At 39.2% G+C, this 23,906-nt stretch overlaps 2 protein-coding genes and 1 long non-coding RNA gene across 3 annotated transcripts in view; 2 read left to right on the plus strand and 1 right to left on the minus strand.

Moving 5' to 3' along the window:
• Positions 1–8,233, plus strand: part of LOC126978884 (uncharacterized) — a 35,172-nt gene extending 26,939 nt beyond the window's left edge. The window contains exon 11 of the mRNA XM_050827998.1: positions 8,182–8,233. Within this exon, the coding sequence (XP_050683955.1) occupies positions 8,182–8,233 (52 nt within the window). The remainder of the gene's footprint in view (positions 1–8,181) is intronic.
• A 589-nt stretch (positions 8,234–8,822) lies between these two features.
• Positions 8,823–13,914, plus strand: LOC126978542 (uncharacterized). Its single transcript, XR_007732636.1, has 2 exons — positions 8,823–9,449; positions 11,758–13,914. It is a non-coding gene; the product is annotated as an uncharacterized LOC126978542 (long non-coding RNA).
• Positions 13,915–16,276: 2,362 nt separating this feature from the next.
• Positions 16,277–23,906, minus strand: part of LOC126978885 (uncharacterized) — a 39,103-nt gene continuing 31,473 nt past the window's right edge. Inside the window, exons 9-11 of the mRNA XM_050827999.1 lie at positions 22,811–23,001; positions 19,945–20,144; positions 16,277–16,308 (exon numbers count right to left, since the gene is read on the minus strand). Coding sequence (XP_050683956.1) covers positions 16,277–16,308; positions 19,945–20,144; positions 22,811–23,001 — 423 coding nt within the window. The remainder of the gene's footprint in view (positions 16,309–19,944; positions 20,145–22,810; positions 23,002–23,906) is intronic.

Genomic DNA, 23,906 nt, shown 5'->3' on the forward strand with positions numbered 1-23,906 from the left:
GGAGACTCGCACGGCTAGAACGACGACTAGCGCGCCCCCTCTCGGGTACCGTATTATATATTGACACGTGACACGATGCAGCTGTGGTTCGAGGCGCGGTGGGCGCGGTTGGTGGCGCAGCGGCGGGCGAGAGACGAGGCCAGGGATGAGCCCGCAGCGAGGAGACTCGCACGGCTAGAACGACGACTAGCGCGCCCCCTCTCGGGTACCGTATTATATATTGACACGTGACACGATGCAGCTGTGGTTCGAGGCGCGGTGGGCGCGGTTGGTGGCGCAGCGGCGGGCGAGAGACGAGGCCAGGGATGAGCCCGCAGCGAGGAGACTCGCACGGCTAGAACGACGACTAGCGCGCCCCCTCTCGGGTACCGTATTATATATTGACACGTGACACGATGCAGCTGTGGTTCGAGGCGCGGTGGGCGCGGTTGGTGGCGCAGCGGCGGGCGAGAGACGAGGCCAGGGATGAGCCCGCAGCGAGGAGACTCGCACGGCTAGAACGACGACTAGCGCGCCCCCTCTCGGGTACCGTATTATATATTGACACGTGACACGATGCAGCTGTGGTTCGAGGCGCGGTGGGCGCGGTTGGTGGCGCAGCGGCGGGCGAGAGACGAGGCCAGGGATGAGCCCGCAGCGAGGAGACTCGCACGGCTAGAACGACGACTAGCGCGCCCCCTCTCGGGTACCGTATTATATATTGACACGTGACACGATGCAGCTGTGGTTCGAGGCGCGGTGGGCGCGGTTGGTGGCGCAGCGGCGGGCGAGAGACGAGGCCAGGGATGAGCCCGCAGCGAGGAGACTCGCACGGCTAGAACGACGACTAGCGCGCCCCCTCTCGGGTACCGTATTATATATTGACACGTGACACGATGCAGCTGTGGTTCGAGGCGCGGTGGGCGCGGTTGGTGGCGCAGCGGCGGGCGAGAGACGAGGCCAGGGATGAGCCCGCAGCGAGGAGACTCGCACGGCTAGAACGACGACTAGCGCGCCCCCTCTCGGGTACCGTATTATATATTGACACGTGACACGATGCAGCTGTGGTTCGAGGCGCGGTGGGCGCGGTTGGTGGCGCAGCGGCGGGCGAGAGACGAGGCCAGGGATGAGCCCGCAGCGAGGAGACTCGCACGGCTAGAACGACGACTAGCGCGCCCCCTCTCGGGTACCGTATTATATATTGACACGTGACACGATGCAGCTGTGGTTCGAGGCGCGGTGGGCGCGGTTGGTGGCGCAGCGGCGGGCGAGAGACGAGGCCAGGGATGAGCCCGCAGCGAGGAGACTCGCACGGCTAGAACGACGACTAGCGCGCCCCCTCTCGGGTACCGTATTATATATTGACACGTGACACGATGCAGCTGTGGTTCGAGGCGCGGTGGGCGCGGTTGGTGGCGCAGCGGCGGGCGAGAGACGAGGCCAGGGATGAGCCCGCAGCGAGGAGACTCGCACGGCTAGAACGACGACTAGCGCGCCCCCTCTCGGGTACCGTATTATATATTGACACGTGACACGATGCAGCTGTGGTTCGAGGCGCGGTGGGCGCGGTTGGTGGCGCAGCGGCGGGCGAGAGACGAGGCCAGGGATGAGCCCGCAGCGAGGAGACTCGCACGGCTAGAACGACGACTAGCGCGCCCCCTCTCGGGTACCGTATTATATATTGACACGTGACACGATGCAGCTGTGGTTCGAGGCGCGGTGGGCGCGGTTGGTGGCGCAGCGGCGGGCGAGAGACGAGGCCAGGGATGAGCCCGCAGCGAGGAGACTCGCACGGCTAGAACGACGACTAGCGCGCCCCCTCTCGGGTACCGTATTATATATTGACACGTGACACGATGCAGCTGTGGTTCGAGGCGCGGTGGGCGCGGTTGGTGGCGCAGCGGCGGGCGAGAGACGAGGCCAGGGATGAGCCCGCAGCGAGGAGACTCGCACGGCTAGAACGACGACTAGCGCGCCCCCTCTCGGGTACCGTATTATATATTGACACGTGACACGATGCAGCTGTGGTTCGAGGCGCGGTGGGCGCGGTTGGTGGCGCAGCGGCGGGCGAGAGACGAGGCCAGGGATGAGCCCACACTGAGGAGACTCGCTTGTCTTTCTTTGGTCACCTTAGTGGTGCATGTTAAAGCTACTCGCCATAGTCAATGTCGATATCACCGCTTTCATTTCATCTTTCTTTTCATATTATAATTACACCAACTCCTCGTAATATTCTTTGCGATTAATCATTTGGAACTTTTGCTTTAATAATTCTTTTACAATTTCTAAATGTCTTGGATGCTGGCAGACAACTATTTAAGAAACGTCCAAAAAACTGCTACAAATTTTTCCATTTTTCGGTTTTTACCTCTTCCTATTTGCGGATTATGTTTTTATTAATTTTTAAAAAAATTTAAAAGAATTTCATGTGCTTACTTATTCCTAATTGACTAAACTAAATTTATATTTTTAAAGTTTATTATAATATTTTTAGTCCAAAGTCACAATTTTCTTATATTTTCATATTACCATCTATTCGTTAACAAATATTAAAATAAACGGGTTATAGTGAATTTAAAGACTCAGTTAACAATGTATATTGCACATAGTTCGACGGACAGATGGCCGTTGGGGCAGTAAAGTCCTCGAATGGCTACCACGTACCAGTGTTGGTAGGCCACCCACAAGATGGACCGATGATCTGGTGAAGATCGCCGGAATACGTTGAATGAAGGCAGCGCAGGACCGATTGTCGTGGAAATCTTTGTGGGAGGTCTTTGTCCAGCAGTGGACGTCTTCCGGCTGATGATGATGATGATAATGATGATGATTGCACATTTCTAAAATCATTTTAAATATTATTACACTACGAAAAAACACATTTCACGCAAGGTTTTATTAGAAACACATTCAGCTTTAGCACTTTTCTAAGAAACTTATTTATTAATTTTTAGTACTGTCAAATTTGTGTGATATTTCAGTTTTTTTGTGGAACAACTTGTTTTCTAACTTAAAAGACGTGGATTCGACTATTTGTATACTTTGTATTTATCCCATATATAATGATGAACTTGTAACGACACAATATACAGTGATCAATATCAAAATATTCTATGAATTAAATAATATTTTTAAAGACCGACCTTATGATTATGACATTTTTTATTTTATTTATTAAAAACATAATACCATCTCTTTAATTGTAATTCTTGCTGGGAGGGCGGCGCATGCATCGTCACGGGCGTGGAGTACGCAACACTCAATCCTACTATAAACCTACAAGTTACAATCATAACTTCGTCTTGAACCTTGTTCTTATTGACTGCTACGAGGGCGGCACTGAAAATTTCGGGAATCAAGGAAGTGACACAACATTACTATTTAAAAATGTATTTATTGCTTTTCGAAGTATTCTCCTCGAAACTTGACACATTTTTTCCATACGATGGAACCAATCATTGAAGCAACCATTCCATTCGGAAGTTGGGGTCTCCAAAATGGCCGTTTTGTAGCTTCTTCAGGTGATGAAAATCTCAGACCACGCAATTTATTCATTATTTTAGGGAAAGTATGGAAATCATTAGGGCTTAGGTCGAGGCTGTACGGCGGATGGTCTAATAATTCTATGTTTTCTTGCTCTAAAAACTCTTTTGTTCTGTGCGCGGTGTGAGAACTCGCTTTGTCGTGATGGAGTATGATGCGGCGGTTGGAGTTCTCTTTACGGAGTTCAGAAACGACCTGTGGCAAACAAATGCTAGCATACCATTCTGTATTAACCGTTCTTTATTATTACCCTCAAGAGGAATAGTCGCAACATGGCCGGTTTCGGAGACAAACGTGGCCACCATTTTTTTTGCAACACTCCGTGAAAGAATTTTTGTTGGCTTTAACTCATTTTCAAACACCCAAACTCGTGACTGGTTTTTTGTTTCGGGTTCGTACGCGTATATCCAGGATTCGTCACCTAATACGATGTTGTATAGAGCATTTGAGGAACCTGCGTGTAATCTTTCGAGAGTTCTGATGCACCAAGTAACGCGAGCCGCTTTTTGCTCTTCACAGAGCAAATGCGGTATCCATCGGGAAAACAACTTTTTTACATCCAATTGTTCATGCAAGATTATTTGTATTTGACTCATGCCAATGTTTAAAGTTGCCTGAATTTCGCGGTATGTCACATGTCGATCTTCCTCAATCAGCTTACGCACAGCATCAACGTTTTCTTTGGTGACTGCAGTTTTTGGACGACCTTGACGGGGATCATCACTGAGCTTGACACGTCCAAGTTGAAATTCAGCAAACCAGCGATAAATTGTGGTTTTGGATGGGGCTTCATCACCAAATGCAGAAATCATCTGGTCAACACACTGTTTTTGTGTTAAACCACTTTGAAAGTCATAATAAAACATCGCTCTAGAATTTTCTGGAGTCAATTCCATTTTCTCAACGAATAAACAAGTTTGACAAGACCGAGAATCTTTTTTTTAAATAAATAAATGGTATTCGATTTTTATAACCAAGGATTTTTCAATTAAAAAGATTTTAATATGACAGGAACAGTGGAAATATTCCATTCCCGATACTTTTAGTGCAGCCTATGTAATTGACGGATCTATCTCTCGTCTCTTAAGTTAGAGTTCTCGGGAACTCTAACTTAAGAGTCAAGTAATCCTGTCCTCAACATGTTTCTTTGTTTTTAGCCCTCGATCAATATTTGTATAAAAAAAAAATTGTTTTTTAAGTGCTTGATTAAATCGTTACATTACCCGTGCTTACAACGGGCTAACCTAACACACCACAAACAGAAGGCCAGTATACATAAAATATAACTGTCACGGCGGCGTTATTATTGGTTTAATAACTGTTAAATGTGAGGAAGACTTCAGCCAATTTGATCTTTTTTTGTGTATGTTTGGCCACAGCGGAGCATCAGGCAGCCGCCGTGGCCGAGATCGTCCAGGTGTCCGCGCAACAGGCGGCACATCGCGCGCTGCTTGCGGCCCACAGGTACCCGCGCATTTACTTTATAATTATATTATAATTGGAACACTTACAAATTCAAATTCAAATATTTTTATTCAAAATAGGATGTGACATCACTTATTGAAAGTCAGAAAACTAACACCCATTCCAAAATGAATGCCTCAGGTCTGAGAAGAACGGGCGCAACAAACTTAGCGGGCTTTTTTTTCATCAAAAAATATGTTGTACAATTAAAGTAACATTGTACAATTAAACTTATTATTTAATAGACTGAGGGCGGTCGCTCCATTCCCAATCTGTGGTATCATTAAGAAAGTCATTTTTGTTATAGTAGGTAACCTTTACCACACAAACGTTTTTTATCAATTCTTTTGAATAACGTAATACTTTTGTTTTATAATAATAATATAATGTAATATACTGTATCGGGGTTCCAAACCTTTTTAGGGTATTTATTCTAAGTGATTTCTTACATAGGTGCAGTATAATATTTTTGTAGTTTTCATTGACTCTATGTCCGATCAAGTGGGTAAATCAAAGCCTAATTCTTTACATGCTAACTTTAATATATACATGTTGGTTCAATAGTAATTTCGAGTCAAATAAAACTCCCAAGTCCCTAATAGAGGTAACAACAACTATTATTACTGATTAGTGGTTTAATAGTTATTCGTGCGATTAAATCATCTTTAACATATTGATTATGCACTGAAACAATAATGTATTTGTTCTGTTTATCATTACGCATTGCAACTCTTTCGATATAATTTAATTGATCTTTGATTATAGGATGTTTAAGCCGATTTTAAAGAAAAGAGGTTCTCATTGTTTTTATAAAGTAACACTTTTAAAATCCAGTTTATTAAGTCTAGCTCTTTCATTCTATTAATACCTATTCGAATTTCTTCATATTGTTTTTTAGGATTACTGACTTCATATTTTATAATGCATGGCTCTTGAACCTCGCGGTCAATATAGGAAATTTTTGATAAAAGCGCTTCAACAAAGTGGTGTATGAATTCCAGTAATGCTTTCATCTCCATCATATCCGACTTTAGCAATTTCAATTCAGCGATGTCGGCTTTCTGTGCTTTAAGGTCTGTAATATCTTGTTAATTGCCTTTATGTTTTTTGTCAGTACTGTTAGTGTAGAAGTCGAAGACATTAAGCGATTAAGTTCCGGAGCAATGTTAGAGAGCTCGATTGGAGTGGGAGTACTGATTGGTCGTGGACATCGTGTAACCAAAAATAAATTCATCCAAAATGTTAAATATATATCATCAAACAATTACGACAGTCAAAATAACTAATGTTGTGATTACATTTCTGTCTATAAAATTCTCATCATAATACCCAAATGCCCCACATAAGATATACACATACCCACACATACTCCACATAACCACACATACCCCACATACCCACACGAACCACACACACACACACGTAAGTAAACTGAATGTTAAACGTAGTCACTTTGTTTTTCTTGTTTCAGTTTATCTTTAGGAAGCATTTTGTCTTGCCTAAATAATATAAAATCTCCGTTGGCCCATGTTTTGTTATACAATACTTTAGCAAATAAGTGATGTATATTTTATGATATAAATAAATAAAAATAAAAATAAAAATAAAAAAATCTTACATAACAGATACTTCCAGATATTTCGCCTAGTTTCGTTACCCTGTTTCGGTGATCCCCGCACAAGGAACCGAAATCCACGCAAGCCTTGGTAGACCGGTCATTGTACTCCATCTCTTAACCCTCACTCACAACGCACACTCTTATAGGTACATTTTAGATCCCGCCCCCTAGTACGTTTTTCAATTCATATGTTCGTCTATTGTACGTTTTATAAGGTCGGCATCGCTCTTGTGATTCCTCTAGTGTTACAAGAGAGCTCGTTTGTCTTCTCTTCCATAGGTATAGAGGTTTAACCATTGCGTGTATAGTTACTAGATATGTGAGGTACATATCATTATAAAAAGCTATGTGGTCGAAACTGCTGCACACCAAGAGTTCTGTCTTCGATGAAAATTTCTAGTGAAGATCTGGACACTGAGCTTTTTTGATCTATTTTCAAACCGAGAGTAATCTCAGAAATAATACGTCGTTTATCCAGGGGTATTTAGTTAATGGTACTTTGTACAATGTTGCTCAGGACTTGGTTCGTATCTGTCATTAGTACGGTAACATATTCAAATTCAAAAATGACGGAAATGACACTTATGAATGTCAAAAAAAAAAATGTTTCTTATTGAATTTTCCGCTACTTCGTAAAGGGTTGAGCTAATGAGAAGAAGTAGCAAGAAACTCATTGCCACTCTTTTATGTCAAGATTTACATTTTAATTGTTTTACAAATCATTGCAATTACAATCTATGCAAAGTGACGCAAAAAAATACTCAAATGTCAAAAACTGAAAGGCTTACACGAGTAAGTCAAAAAAGAAAAAAAAGGAAATTAATACTTATAAACACAAGAGTTATTGAGTATAGTAGATGCATCAATCCACACATACCGTAAATAAATAGAGGCATTATGTGAACATTTCATAAAATAAAATATATAATAACTTTAACTTTAAAGGAAATAATAATAATAAAAATTATTTAAGTTTCCTTTAGTGTTAATTCCGCCAATATTTGTTTTTAAAACAATTCGACACGTGTTTCGCCGGAAGAGACACGTAACAAAGGTGATGGGACTAAATAATAATAATAAAAAATACATCAAGCAGACCTCCCGCTAACAAGACCATCCAGCCACCACGAGTAGCACCCGTTCACGAGCATGACGCGTGGACCAGCCATCGCCTCCCTCGACCATATTTTAGGGAAGGGAAGGACCCGCCCCACGTCGCCGCCACAAGCAGAGGCATTTAAGCGAGCACGACGATACATGTCCCGAGAAATCTACCGAATAACAAAACAATTCAAGTTCATCTACATATTATGCAATACTTACTAAATATCTCTACTTACAATTTTGTTTCAAATTACATCTCATGATAATTATTATTATTCTTATTAAAATTGATTAAAAACAGAAACAATATTAATATTTAAATTATATAACTATAATGACGTTTATCAAACTAAGACAGACATGTAACAGCCCAGCAGCTCAGTCCCAGGGGTTCTTTAGATTCGGATATTTTATAGTACCCTTTTGTATACAACTTTTTCTTTACCACTGATTTATATTCATTTAAAGGTAAGTTCTGAATGTCAACAGGGACCTTATCATAAAAACGTATACATAGACCTCTGAATGAATTTGTGACTTTTTGAAGTCGACTTACATGAACAGACAGAATATCCCTATTTCTAGTATTGACATTATGAGTGTCACAATTTTTTTTAAACGAATTATTTTTTTTTTACATAAACAAGGTTTTCATGTATGTATTGCGATGTCAAAGTCAAAACTTTTACTTTCTTAAATTTTTCCCTTAGTGACACTCTTGGTCCTAATTTATAGATGGCACAAATAGCTCGCTTCTGCAGTGTAAAAATGGTGTTAACATCGGCAGCATGTCCCCAAAGTAAAGTACCGTATGTCATCAGACTATGAAAATAGCTGAAGTAGACCAACCTCGCGATTTTCATCCGTACCCCACTGAAGTTTGGTATCTAAGGTGTTCCATAGGAATACGGTTGTATCTACAGCTTTCAACTCATCGTCTTTTACTACAATATTTGCGTCAACCTGTCCTAACATTAGGCATGGAAAATTAAATACATTTGGTTTTTTTTCATTAAGAAGGAGATTATTTGTAGTGAACCATTCCACTACTTTGGAGGTAGCATTGCTCACGTCATGATGTAGTTTTAGCTACCATAATGATGTAGTTTTCTGATTAAGATTTCATGATGAACACAGTCAAATGCCTTGGATAAATCACAGAAAATATAAACGGCATCCTGACAATTATCCCAGGCTTCAAAAATTTGCTGAATAAGCTCAACACCAGCATCTGTTGTTGAGCGACCCCTTGTAAAATCAAATTGTTTAGTGCTCATTAAATTGTTACCATATAAATGATTAAGCAATTGTTGTAGAATAAGCTTTTCAAATATTTTACTTAGCGTCGGTAGAATAGATATTGGTCTAAAATTTGTGGGGTCAGAAGAACTACCGGCTTTGAATAATGGAATGACTTTACTCTGTTTCATCAAATCAGAAACACACCATTGTCAACACATAAGTTAAATATGACAACCAAGTATGGAGCAATACAATCAGCTATGGAGTGAATTATTTTAACGAAAAAGCCATCAAGATCAGCAACCTTTTTCAATTCTACTGATTTAAAGGCTTTCATTACATCATTGTAAGTAACATGAGTGAATTTGAACTCTATTTTACATTCATTTACATTAGACATAATTATAGATTCAGCAAGAGTGGCAGATGACTTTAGGGCCTTGGTGGTGAAAACTGGAATATCAGCAAAAAATCTTTCAAAAGCATCCGCAACATCTTGGTCTGTATTCAAGATTTTATCATTTATTTTTAAACTAAAATTTAAGCTGCGAGATTTGTTTCTTCCAGTCTCACTGTTTATTACTTGCCATGTTGATTTTATTTTATCTGAGATATTTTTAATTTTATTACTTATATACATTGATTTTGCTAAGATACATGAGCGTTTAAATATTTTTGAATATTTTTTACATAGTTAGCAAATCTTTCTGAGTGATTATACAATTTTTCCTCATAAAGTGAATATAATTACCTCCTGCTAATATGAACTCCCACCGTTGCCCAATCACTGAAAGACAATGATTTATTTTTCTGTATATACTTTGGCTTAAATATAACATTATATTCACCTTTGATAACATCAATAACAGAATCATATACTTCATTCGGGTCCTCATAATAATTTAAACTAGGTAACTTCATTAAAGTATTTGATCTAAAATTATTTAGGCGACTAGTGTTCACAGGTACATATTTAACACTGTACTTAGGTTTACTATAATTAAAATTAAAAGTGGTTAGTAGGCCACAGTGGTCTGATTCTAATTTATTTATAATTGACTTTGACTGTTGAACAATATTGGTAAATATATTATCAAGACAGGTTGATGTAGTCACTGTAATTCTAGTTGGCTCCAAAAATAAATTTACTAGATTATAGCATCGAAATAGGGATATTAGCTTAGTGCTCAGGCTGGATTCAACTAATAAATTGACATTAAAATCTCCACAAACAAGAATATTTTTATTACTAATTTTAATAAAACTTCATCCATATTTTTTTCAAAAATGTCATATGATGCAGCTGGTGGTCAGTATACACTTATTACAACAAGCTGCTCAAGCTCTATACAGGCTATATAGTTTGTTCAAGTGACAGGCTCACAATATCTGAACGTTCTTTATATCTTAAACAGTTATGAATCAGTATTAGAGAGCCTCCGTGTATTGCATTTTGTCTATTGAACGAACTAGAAACCTGGTGCTTGCCAAAATTAAACATAAGCTGATGACTTTTTAACCAATGTTCTGTTAAACAAAGTATATCAATATCATTATTGTTTAAAAACAAACTCAATTTCCAAGTGTTTCCCAGACAAGCCCTGAATATTTTGAAGCACCAAGTTAATAAAATGTTTATTATTAAATTTATCTAATACGGGTGTGCTATGCTTTATATTCAAGTTATTATTTTTTGTTGTATTAGATTTCAAATAGTCTTATAAACTAGTTTAAATGGTTTGGAAAATATTCCACAGTTTAAGCAGGTTAGTAATACCAAAGGTACTACTAACCTGCTCAATAGAAGCAGGTGTCTGTCCACCGAACTGCATAAGTTAATAAGATATTAATTTAGCACATGTGCTAATTGTCGAATACAATATTTAGAAGGATAATAATTATCTTCAGTCAAATAAAAATACTTTCCAATAAACTTATTGGTGTCCATAAAATGGAAAAGACCATGACGACATGTCAAGGTATGCATGTATAAATTTAACTTGTCTATGATTATTTTCTCGTTCTGGCAAGCTCTGACTGAATGGTAAGCCAAACAAAATTATTTTATTTACATTATCTAAGTTGCTAAGCAATTTCAAATAATTAGCAATATCCTTATTTTTAGTTCTTCCTCTTCTACCAATTAGAATTATTATTGTTGTATTTAAATTGAATTTAGAAGTCTTAATTCTGTCTAAAATATTGGAATAAGTGGCCCCAGGCATACAGATATTTAAAGTTAAGATTCAGTTGTGAACCAATTTCTTTTCCAATCTCATCACTGTACATAATAGTTTTATGTTTGATATTGGTTTGTAACTCTTGATTTTGTGAAATAATGATATGTCTAATGATATGCAAGGGTTCTACACTTGAGGTATAAGCGACTCATGCTCCGGCTGTTGGCAAGCTTGAGACGGTGTCCCACAAAATATGTTTTTTGCCACTAGCGATTCAAATGTTTCTAGTTTATGCTGACTTGATTTAATAAGCTCATCCATTGCCAAAGCATGTTCACTTATCTCTTTTTGAGCCATATCATATTTATAAGTTATTTTCTGTTGGGTTTTGTTCATATTAGAGAGTTCTGAATGAAGCTGCTGTATCTCATATTCATAATTACACCTACATGATTCTAAATCTGAATTACACTGATTAAATTACATAAAAAACATAATCTGAACTTTGTTAGATGTTTTCAATTCGCGAAATATATGTAAGGAATATAGGGGTTAGCAGATGCAGATCATTTTTAGCTCATAAGGTTTCAAGTGATTTCATGGTCTGAGAGTTATTCTCCACTGCAGGAGGCGCGACACCAAAAGCCACAGCATGGGAGATTGAATGTTAACGCACCCTGGACCGTAGACGGGCCACGGGCGCGGGCGGGGCGACGTGTGCGGCGCACGCTTGCTGTCTTCATGTAATAAGTTACGGCGGGATCGGCGCTCACGAGGTTCGCGCATGGCGCAGATCAAACATCTGTCAGAAGTCAAAAACATATGTTAATTTTATGTCGATGTTGTAGTGAGGTGACTTTTCGAGAATCATACAATAATTTGTATTTTTTGTTTTTTTTTACTGTCACAATATTTTGTTTATTTTTTTTTATTTACTTAAAGCGCTGCTTTCTCATTATACAATATATTGTGTTACATATAAGTACAGCTACGTACAATATTTAAAATAAAAGTTGTAAATAATTAATTGTATAAAATACGAAGAAAGTTGATCAAAGTGTACCTATTTGTTAAATACCATTTAATTTTTACTATAAGTTTATCAAAAATAATTAAGTGTTAAAATATTAATAACATTATAATATTTATATGCCGCACTTCGTAAAGAGAATAATATTATACATATAGTTACCTATTGCTCGGGTCGCAAGGTGTGCTAGATTTGCCAAATGAGACGATACAGATTTATATTGTTATAATTAATGACCTATTAATAAGTTGTAAGCAAGTATAATATAGTAATTAGACATATAGTAAGGCGGGTGCTGTTATGAGTTGTATGAGTGTATTGGTGGCTACACCAATGACCATGTACGTTCAAAGTGGGCTGTCCATATACATATAGTTTTGATAAAGATATATTTGATTCATGTAAAGGAACATTTTATGAGCATTGTCCAAATGAACATATTATTTACCTAGTTTTCCTATTTTTTTTTTCGCATGTATAGTAGAGATTATATAATAGTCGTATAAATTGGTCGGCGACGTTGAAACCAGCCTGTATAAAGTATTCAGACGATACAAGTAAAGCTTGTTAGTTAAAGTTATTGCAGTAGATAATAATCGCAACCAGTCGCCAATACAACAGGTAGGTGCACTTTCTACAGATATGTAATAAATAATTATATTTGGCTGTTGTCTCACATTCATATATTTAATATTATGATATTATTATTAATATGTTTGAATGTAAGGGGTGATACAGTGTTTGTTATCCAGCAGAGTGCAGAATTGATTCAGATAATATTATGTATTTAGGGTTACCTTTGCTGTTTTGTTTTATGTCGAACAGTCAATGTATAGCTACGGGCACAAAATATTGAAGTAACTTTACACGGTTGCCAAATCTTAACAAAGAGCACCTATCTAATTTGATATCTATCATTATGCTTATTACGTTGAACTGGCACATGTCATTTTTATATCACCACATTATGGGTATGTTCCGCTATGCACTGCAACTGCAACCCACACACTGTACACAGTGACGTGTAGTCATGTTAGTCTACTGTGACACCGCGACCGTTACTACTTACAACGGAACGCAATCCCCTATACTGTCAGCCGCATTTTTTGAAGTAGCATTCAAGTTAGTGTATTAACTTTTTCTAGTTCATTAAAAAAAACTGTTGTTGGAGTACTGTCAAATTAAAAATATTAGCCGTAAACGTTAGGCACTCGAGCGGTTTTAACTGACCACGTGATCAAAGTACTTAAAGTAGGTAATCAAGAGTACCTTAACTCGAAAACGCCAGTGCTCACAGTAGAATATGGTGGCGATTTATGACGTCATATATTTCCCTAGGGTACTGCGACAGTCCATAACTGAACGAATTTTTCTACAGTGATAGCACTGCGCAGTGCATATCGGAACACACTCTATGTAATTATTTTCCAAAGCTATAATTTATACGATAATCGTGTATGACATAGGTGTATGTATTTAAATCAGTATTAATTTTGTTTGTTAATTGAATCGCTTGACATTTATTTGCATTATCATATTACCGTCGTATTACCGACTTGTTTGCCCATATTCAATTATATCCACAATCAGTTTATTAAGTTATTTTTATTTTACAATTATATCTCATATTCAGCTTCCGGGCTGACTGCCGAGGTGTCGGATCTCGTCAGTTTTATGTTTAATGCAAGGACCTGAACTACCTTTAGTTTTTATAGATTTATTTACAGTTTATATAATAAATGCATTGTAAATTCCATCTTAGTTTAATTTCACCAGTTGTTCTCCTTTGCACAGGATGCCGGCTAGATTATGGGTACCACAACGGCACCTATTTCTGCCGCAAAGGAGTAATGTGTCTCAAGGTGACGAGCGCAATGGTAGTGACGCTCAGAATAACCGTCAGCTGAACGTCCTGCTCGTCTCGTCCCATATTGTCATAAAAAAATATTTTGCCATATTTGACGTGGCCTACCTTTGTTTCGTGTTAACATTCCAATAAATTAACATTGATTAAGTGCCATTTTGCAGCCAAAGACTGATTTTGTGCTGTTCGCTTTCGACACTTTCTATCCAGGGGAGGACAAATAAGTAAGCATACAGGTGACATGATGTTAAGTGATCACCACCGACGACACACCCCTGCAACACCGGAGGAATCACAGGAGCGTTGCCAGTCATTTAGGGAGGTGTACACTGCGATACACTTCCCAAGGAAGACCAATTTAGTTGGTTGTGCGTGACAAAATGTTCCTGAAAAATCTCACTGTGAAAGCTAATGCCACAGATCCAGATGCTAAGTATGATTAATTATCAATTTTGTGAGGTGTCGTGTTGAGTATCACCAAAATATTGTAAAATACTTGGAATTTATTAGCTTCTGCACAATGTTGTTGTCATTACGTAACGAACGCACATTATTAGGTATTCGAGCAATATGAACGAAAAATCAACAAACTCAGTACATATATTGTACAACTACAATCGATACAAAAATGGGAAATCCTCCAGACACAAGCAATTAACCCATAGTGAATATTACGGAAGTCACAAAACATATCCAAAAACTCTGATGGCAGATAAAAGCCCTGGTTCCGACGGTATATAAAACGCAGCCTTAAAAACTGGAGCCGCCCTGCTAGCCCGCCTACGATGGTCAGACATAATACTTCCCTACAAGAAGGGAGATCCCCGAGATATTGCCCTATAAGCCTCATGTGTGTATAAACTGTTCACTTCAATCTTACAAAGCCGATAAGTCCAGCAATCGATGAGCTCTAGCCGATAGAACAAGCGGGATTTCGGTTCGGATTTTCAACAACGGACCACATACAAGTAATGCAAAAAGTGTTAAAGAAATACAAGGACTTCAACAGGAAACTGTATATCGCTTTGTCGATTACACGAAAGCGTTTGACTCGGTTTCCCATGACGCTATTTTGGAAGATCTGTATGTCACATAGACGAAAAGTATGTACAAGTGCTAAAAAGCATCTGTAAGCCAAGTCAAACTAGAGACACGAGGCCAGGATAGTTTCTGCAGAGGAGTGTGACAAGGAGACCCTCTATCGCCTAAGTTATTCATAATGGTAATGCAACACATGTTTGATAATCTCAACTGGATCCAAATCAATCGAGATCGACTTATTCACCTCAGATTTACGGATGATATTGTTTTATTTGCAGTAACAAGTAAACAAGAAAAAATATCAAATACTTTGAACACAGAAAGCGAAGAAAGAAGTAGATCTTCAAATGAATGAAACTAAAACAACATTATTGACAAACAGCCACACAAACATTATTAACTTGAACGGAAAGCCGCTAAAATATGTAAAAATCTACATATACTTACTTATGCAGTATACATTAATTATCATTCGAAGACAAAAACGACGAACATGAGGTTGAGCGCCGTATTAACATGAGCTGGAAAAATTTCTGGTCCCTGAAGGAAATCCGAAAAGGAGAATTTCATCTCCACCTAAAGAAAACCGTCTTAGATAGCTGTGTTCTACCTACTGTCACATACGGATGCCAAACGTGGATGTATAATATAAAAATTAAAAATAAACTTGTGTCATGCCAGAAAGCAATTTAAAGATGCGTACTAAAAACAAAAAGCAAAAAGTGAAGGGATACGTCGAAAAGCAAAGGTTGTAGATGCCTTACATTACGCTCTGAAGCAGAAGTGGAAGGTGGCTGGACATACAGCAAGATGTAGAGATAATAGATGGACCTCAGAGGCAACTATTTGGGAAGGACCAATAGGAAAAAGGAGAATAGGACGTGAAAAGATGGATAGAAGACAATCACGCGACAGCAGGATACTTATTGAAAAATATAGCAATGGACAGAGAGGCATGGTAGAAGCTGGAGGAGGCCTAAACCCAAGAAGGTTCTAATCAATAATGATGAAGACAGTACCTAATAGCTTATAGACAATCTGACAGCTCGATAATGCGTGATCAATTTTGATTTGCCAATGTGTGCGTTAGCTCGTTTAATACTTAATAATACTAAGGGGCTAATTCGAAGTGTGGCTGACTGTTTACCACATGTCAAACGAAATTAGCTACAGTAACAACAGATTTGCTCTCCTTTCCTATTTTGGTATCGTTAGAGATTGTTTATATCTTCTATTTTGCACGCTTCGTTCATATATACGATAGTATATTGAAAGTTTATGGTTTTAAGAGTAAGAGGTACCTAATTGTTTCTAACATCAACAATGGGTATACTTATATTATTTTTAAAGGTAGGTTGTGTGTGCGTAAGTTGCGGGAATATAAAAAAATAAATAGTTATCACAATCCTTTATTGCTAAGTTACGATTAGGTACAATTATTTAACTTGATAAATACAATTACAATTAAATATTAATAGCCTAGCTTATATATCTTTGTCTTAATATCGATGTATCAGTAACTGCGTTGTACAGCTAGCTCTGTTTAAATAAAAAATGATTATTAAGTTATTATTTAATCCTAAAAGCATTAAAAACAAGTAAATATAACACTTAGTTCTGTGCGCCAACGACAAGTTTAACACGTTGATCTTTGATAGGCCTTCTCGTGTGAGGCACTCCGAATACCTAAGTATGTAGTAGTCGTTAGAGGCTTTCTAGTGTTTGCATACACTGACCTGTATAAATACCACTCGACAGGCTGTTCCATATGTTTGACACAATTTTATGTGCCTATTTGAAGCGCCACTCGCGAGCGTCGAGACAACTAGTTTTGACGTATAATACAAATGGCTGTGAGGGAAGCGTAAATTACTTTGATGTATTTTTTAATATTAAATTAATTTCGGTCGTTTTCCGTGTTATTTATACTTCAGGAAACAACTTTTTTGTAAATAGTTTTCCTATCGATGTTTGTTTAGCTGCGGTTGTCATTACTGGTTTTAGTACCGCAGACTCTCGCTAACAGCGCCAAAATGGCGAATATCAATACAGGCGCAAAAGCACTTTGACAGCCGCTTATACAGTGGGAAATAATAGAGGTCAGTGATTTGCATAGCAACATATTGACCCTCGCTAGCGTCGCAATAGGATACGAACCCGTTTTGAATTACTCAAGTGAAAATTAATACAGAAAGTATGGTGCAGCCGCAGTGTAGTTCTCTACATACATAGGATAGAGTACCTTCTAATGCTCCTTTCACATATTTGGTCCTTTGTATTAAAAGGTAGCGAACCCGTATCTCAGAAATCAAGCACAGTGTGTAGAAGCTTACAAGATGTGGTGATACCGGAGGAGGCTTTGTATCAGCTGGATCCAGAAGTTTCTTAATTTTTAAGGTACTTCTAGCGCGTCCGAAGGCGCCGTAAATTTAAACAGAACGTCAAACGGTGACGTCTTTATACATAGATATGAGCTTCGACAAGTAATATTTATGGACATTATGGAAGCGACGTACTGGACGATATATTGTCTCATGGTTACTACTCATAACCATCCGCCAGTGGAAAAGTGTCGATACTTTTTCATAGGAAAGGATCAAGTTCGCCAACTGACAGACAATCAACAGTCACAATAAACAGAGGAGCACATGAAAAATTAATAAATTGATCTCTCACCTCGACTCAAACGCATTGATTAAAGTAATTTTAATTTTATTTACAGAGATTTACAATTAATATGAATTTATTTTGTAAATAGACAGTAATGTTGAATAATATATTATGTATATAGTCGATATCTGAATGGTACATTGCATCAATAAAGATCTACGTAGGGTCTATGTCTATCTATATATTATAACTATATTTGTACCAAACGTTTGATCCGTAAGATGTCGTTAACTTACGAATCGGCCATCGCATCTCTATGTTAACTCTCACTGTTATTATACATAGGTAAGTCTATTACATAAATGTATCTACATATATTATATTAATATTAAATTATTATTATTTTATTATTAATTTGGTAAAATATAAGGTAGGTAATATCGCTATCTTTCATTAAAAATACCTTGTTTCAGAATAATAATGAACCTATAAATAATTACTTAGTACCTACGTATCTCTCCAATAAATGCACATCTAAACCATATCAATTATTTAATGATTCACTTCAATCTTATCTTTAACCACAAAACAAATAACAACAGCGTCTGATGATATGCTCTCTGCTTCGCGTCGCTACATATCATTTTCCTCCGTCGTTCGTTATATGTGGTCCCGGCATCAGATTATGTAATGGTCTCATTAAGTATCAACATATTTATTAATATCTTAGAATTTCGATGAAATACTATTTAGAAAGAAAAGATCAAGGCGATCATAGTGTTACAGGTAATATTTTAGGTTCATTTGTCACAAACCGTAAAAATATCTACTTATAATAATATACTTTTTGCATTACCATTATCTATAGTTACATACTTAAATCCTTAGATTGATGATTGGTCTCCGCTGCGCTCCAAGTAGATACCGCAGGCGTAGTCGCAAAGTGCGAAAACTTTTACTACACGAAACTTTCGAACAATGTGTGACGTTGACGTGCCACATGTTCTGTTAAACTTAACTAGGTAATAATTTAAACTAAAAACGTAAAACTTTGTACAAGAAATAAGAAAGACACTGGAATCATCAGTAAGTATTTTGTATTTTATTAATTTCAATGTAAAATTACACGAAGTGTATGTTACAAAATTTGAAAATTGCGATTGAGTGTCAAGATGTCACGCACACAAGCATCTAATAGTTGCCGTAATAAAAAATGTTCTTAGGAAGTGCGGTATCTAGTTGGAGCGCAGCGGATACCAATCCTTAATCTAAGTTTAAATCATTAATTAAATAGTTCACCTGAATATAACATAATTTAATAGCTTAATATCAAAATATAAGAAGTGACAGAGCGGGACGGCGCCTTGTTTAAACTAAAGCTAAAAATTAAACTTAAATATGCTTATATTGAAATTATTTTATAATATTCATATTATATCCTATTTATGTACTTAAACAGGAAAAATATGAAAGACTCTCTCATTTGAAGCTACGTCAGACAGCTCGATACGTAGACGTATCTACGAGGCTGTATTTTGTAGATGAAATTACTTACAGTCTTAAAAATATGGAATAAGCGGCTCTATACAATATTATTGGTGATATTATTACAAAACTTTTTGTAATAATAATATGCAGTTACAATTCAGAAATGATTAGTAGTCAGAAGTGCGATACTTGTCAAATATTTTAGTAGTGATGTAGAAAGTAGTATACAACATTTAAGGGAGTGCTGATCGATGAAATAGGTGGAACTTACTAGAAACAACTAGGCTCCCATTCGAATGTCCGAGCGGCGTTGACATTTACTTATACAGATAACATTAAAAAATTCATTCAAATTAGCTCCTTACTCCGTGGCAGTAATGTTCAAAGTCTATGTTCAGACTCTGCCTAATAGGCAGAATTCTGCTTCGGGTGAATTTGAGAGTGATAGTGACTCTAGTTGTTTATTGTAGGTCGATGGGAGACCGACTACTATTGTGAGGCTCGGGTTCGCCGCTACTGGCCGCTTCTGGCCGCTACTGGCCGCTACTGGCCGCTACTAGCCGCTACTAGCCGCTACTAGCCGCCCAGTCAAACGTTCAGTCTCATTGTGATTGATCTATATGACTTTATGAATCGGGGAGAGTTCAGTAGGCAGGCTTGTGGTTGTGGTGTGGGTGGGGATGGTAGTCGCGGTGATGGTGGTGGTGGTGTCGGCGGCGGGGGTCGCGCGGCGCAGCGGCCGGCTCGGGGCCGGTTGCGGGGGCGGAGCGCCGCGGGGGACGCTGCGCCGCCGCCGCCTCGTGCAGCTCCTCCCACGCCTGCCGGTAGTAGCGCGCCAGCCCGCGGCCGCTGCGGGACTCGGTGGCGCTGGACGAGGAGTCCAGCGAGGCCGCGGACGCCAGCGACGCCGCCGTGTCGCCACGGCAGCCGCCGGACACGTGGTGTGTGTACCGCTGGCCGCCGCGCCCGGCCTGCTGTCTGCTGAAAGACAAGCTCTTTGTTAATATTGCAGTCGCGGTGTACTGACACTTTTATTTCTGTGATTGTGCATATAGTGACGTGGTGCGTTGGCAATAAATATTATAGAGCAATTATGTTTTCGTCACGCGTGCTGGCGTTATGAAAAAGTTGTGTTAATGTAATTTGTAACAAATTCGAAGCTCGAGGTGCGTGGGTTCGAATCCCGCATCGTCTATAAATTTTGATACAAATTAAATTTGTATATTTAATCCCAAAAGTGAAGGATATCGCTTAAATGTAACAAAAACTGTTCAATGTTTCTAATATTTATATGATCTTTGACCACGGCTTCTCCGGCTATCAGTGTTCATTAATCATCATCACCAGCCCTAAAAGCATAATTAAAACGCGTTCAGATATCTTTGATGCTCACACACTTGTTGTGTAAATGTGAATATAATTGCTTTGTGCTCTGTGCTGCTATCACCCAGTTACTTTCCCACATAAACATTTGGGTGACAATCGTGCAGGCCATATTGAATAGCTTTCCACACCGCCCGATGAACTGTGTAACAGTAAGCATAATGCGGTGAATGTAGGTATGTATCCCGGACCTACTTATAGATTGACGGTTTGTATCAGGTGCGGGTGCGAGTGAATCTCAAATTGCAACGAGAACTTGTAGGCATGCGATGGACTCATATTCATTTATATTCTTTTTTTGATTATTATTATTCAAAAAATCAACGAAAAGCTAACAAAAGCGCTTTTAAATATGACATTTTATGAAAATTTAAATGCCTTTCACCGAACTTATTAAGCATTTGAGTATCCGCCGATTTCGATAATAATGTCGCCGATAAAAGTAAAAAACATAATATAGTGAACAGATGAAACACGACATGCATCGTGATAGGGCGCGACAGCGTGTTGGTCGCGCGGCGTGCCCGCGGTACCTGCTGCTACAGCGGGTTGGAGAAGTACCCCGCGCGGTGCGGCGGCCCGCGGTACCTGCTGCTACAGCGGGTTGGAGAAGTACCCCGCGCGGTGCGGCGGCCCGCGGTACCTGCTGCTACAGCGGGTTGGAGAAGTACCCCGCGCGGTGCGGCGGCCCGCGGTACCTGCTGCTACAGCGGGTTGGAGAAGTGCCCCGCGCGGTGCGGCGGCCCGCGGTACCTGCTGCTACAGCGGGTTGGAGAAGTGCCCCGCGCGGTGCGGCGGCCCGCGGTACCTGCTGCTACAGCGGGTTGGAGAAGTGCCCCGCGCGGTGCGGCGGCCCGCGGTACCTGCTGCTACAGCGGGTTGGAGAAGTACCCCGCGCGGTGCGGCGGCCCGCGGTACCTGCTGCTACAGCGGGTTGGAGAAGTACCCCGCGCGGTGCGGCGGCCCGCGGTACCTGCTGCTACAGCGGGTTGGAGAAGTGCCCCGCGCGGTGCGGCGGCCCGCGGTACCTGCTGCTACAGCGGGTTGGAGAAGTGCCCCGCGCGGTGCGGCGGCCGGCGGGCTCGCGCCAGCTCGCGCCGCCCCACCTGCTGGTCGGGGAACGGCAGCGCCAGCAGCGTGTACCAGCGAGGCGCCAGGGGAGCGCCGCGCACCCGCTGCTCACCCCTCAGCTTATCACCGCTCGTACCGCCGCTGCACCCGCTAATGTCTCCTTCATTTTATTCTGCTTCTACATTTAGCTTACCACCGCTTCAGAGACCCGCTGTCTCCCTTTTTTACGTCGTGCTACATATATTATCAGAAACGTTTCTTTGGCAACACCATATCTTCCTACAGTAGGAAATCCCTACTGACGTCATTATGTATATCGATGTTACTATGGAGGGTCAGCTAGTTTTGTACATTTATGTTAATGCCCTTACACTTATAAACGTATAACACACATAATACTTAAAGTCAAAAGTACTCCAATCTACAGCCAAGTGTCGCATGTGGCGCACGTGATACACGATAGAATTAGTTCTCTCTAGCTATCTGTACGGATAAGTTGGACAAAATGATCTGTTGTAACTATGGTTTGTCACCCAAGTACCTACTCCCCGTCTGTGACAGCCACAGATTATTTAATAAAACCTTAAAATATTTTGATTGTGATGAGAATAAATATGATGTATGAAAGTCATTGTAAGCTTTAGCAAATACGACAGCTTATACGACAGTTCGTTTTACGAATATAACGTCCAAACTGCAGTTGATAACAAATCTTTATTTGCGTCCGACCTTTGTATGAGGAGAGGTTTTTCCTTGCGACAATCTTGGACATAATACCAAGCTCTCGCGCGACCCGCTGTGTTGTGTGTTGACAGTGGTGAGTGAACTTCTCCTTACTTCTGTCGGGTCCGCTAGTAATATATTATATTAAATTTTCTTTCGACACCAACAGATATTATGCTGATATTATAATGTTATTTCGAGAAAAAAGTTTCACTTGCATCATGCTTTCATAACAAACACATTTTTTAATATTGTATCTGATCACACCAGTGCAGTTAGAGTCAATGTGTTGCTTATGTTTGAGATAATTTAAACTCTTGAGTGATAGTCGGGTGCTTGTTTTATATTAACTATTCCTTTTTTGATAGCTATTCAATATTGCACTTATAACAGCACGGAGCAAGCAGATTCACATTTACATGAAACAAATTAATTCCTCTTTCTTGTTTTAAAAGATAATAATGTATCACCTCTTGACTAAGATGACGACAGTAGTGACTATGGCGATGAGGAACACAAGCGCCCCGAATGCTCCGAGGGCCACCACTGCCCCGATGTTCAGCCGCGGCCCGAGCGGTTCTCTGCGCTCGCCGTCGACCGGCTGCGGCACGTTCACCCGCGGCGTTTGTTCTGCCCGTATGTTGTTACCATTTCCGTAAATCTGTAAAATTATACTTTTATTATTTTCTCTAATTACCAAAGTACTAGTCGCAGACACCAAACCTAATTATAGATGCTATATAATTAATGATTGCAGCTTCTTTTGATATTGTCTTTCTGGTTCGCCTAAGAGCAAAGACAAATTTATGTATTCTATTGACCAGAGATTCTATATGAGCATTGCAGTTTACATTATAGTATAGATATAGTTTTAGTATAGATTTACCTTGATAACTTAGTATTTTATTTTTATTTGGAAAACCTACAGTGTTACAATAGCTTGATTACTATAAAATAGTGAGAACATATTACACCATTTAAAAGTTTTCGCATATTGATTCTAATAACACATAGCATTATACAGATACAATCTTCATTTTTTTAATATAAGTATTATATAAAATATGTTGATAATTACATAGGTTTGTATATAATGGTACGGTACATTTATTATGTTCAAAGAGAATTTAAACTTGGTATAATATTTGGTATATATAAATATTTAAGATGTCTTGCGGAGATTCTGGGAATATTTAAATTATGTTCTAGAGAAGACGTGGAGCGTCAATGTGACATTGTGCTAATTTTGTTAAGAATAGAATATGTCTCTTGCATCTTGACTCATAATATTAATAAATGAAGGAAACGCTGTGCATACCTATAAGTTAGATATATAAGTATTAAATATATTATGAAATGTTATATTATAAGTAGTCATAATATTAATTGTTTATCTCGTTTGTAAGCGTTTTCTAATAAATAAATAATCATTTTCGTATGTCTTGCACTTATATTCAAGGTATTTAACAAATCTGCGTTGGATTGATTCTAATCTGTTAATATATATATATCATACTGAGGGTACTAAATTTGTGTACAATACTCGAGTATGCTACGAATATAGGT

This window comes from Leptidea sinapis, chromosome Z, assembly GCF_905404315.1.
Source record: "Leptidea sinapis chromosome Z, ilLepSina1.1, whole genome shotgun sequence".
Classification (NCBI taxonomy): domain Eukaryota; kingdom Metazoa; phylum Arthropoda; class Insecta; order Lepidoptera; family Pieridae; genus Leptidea; species Leptidea sinapis.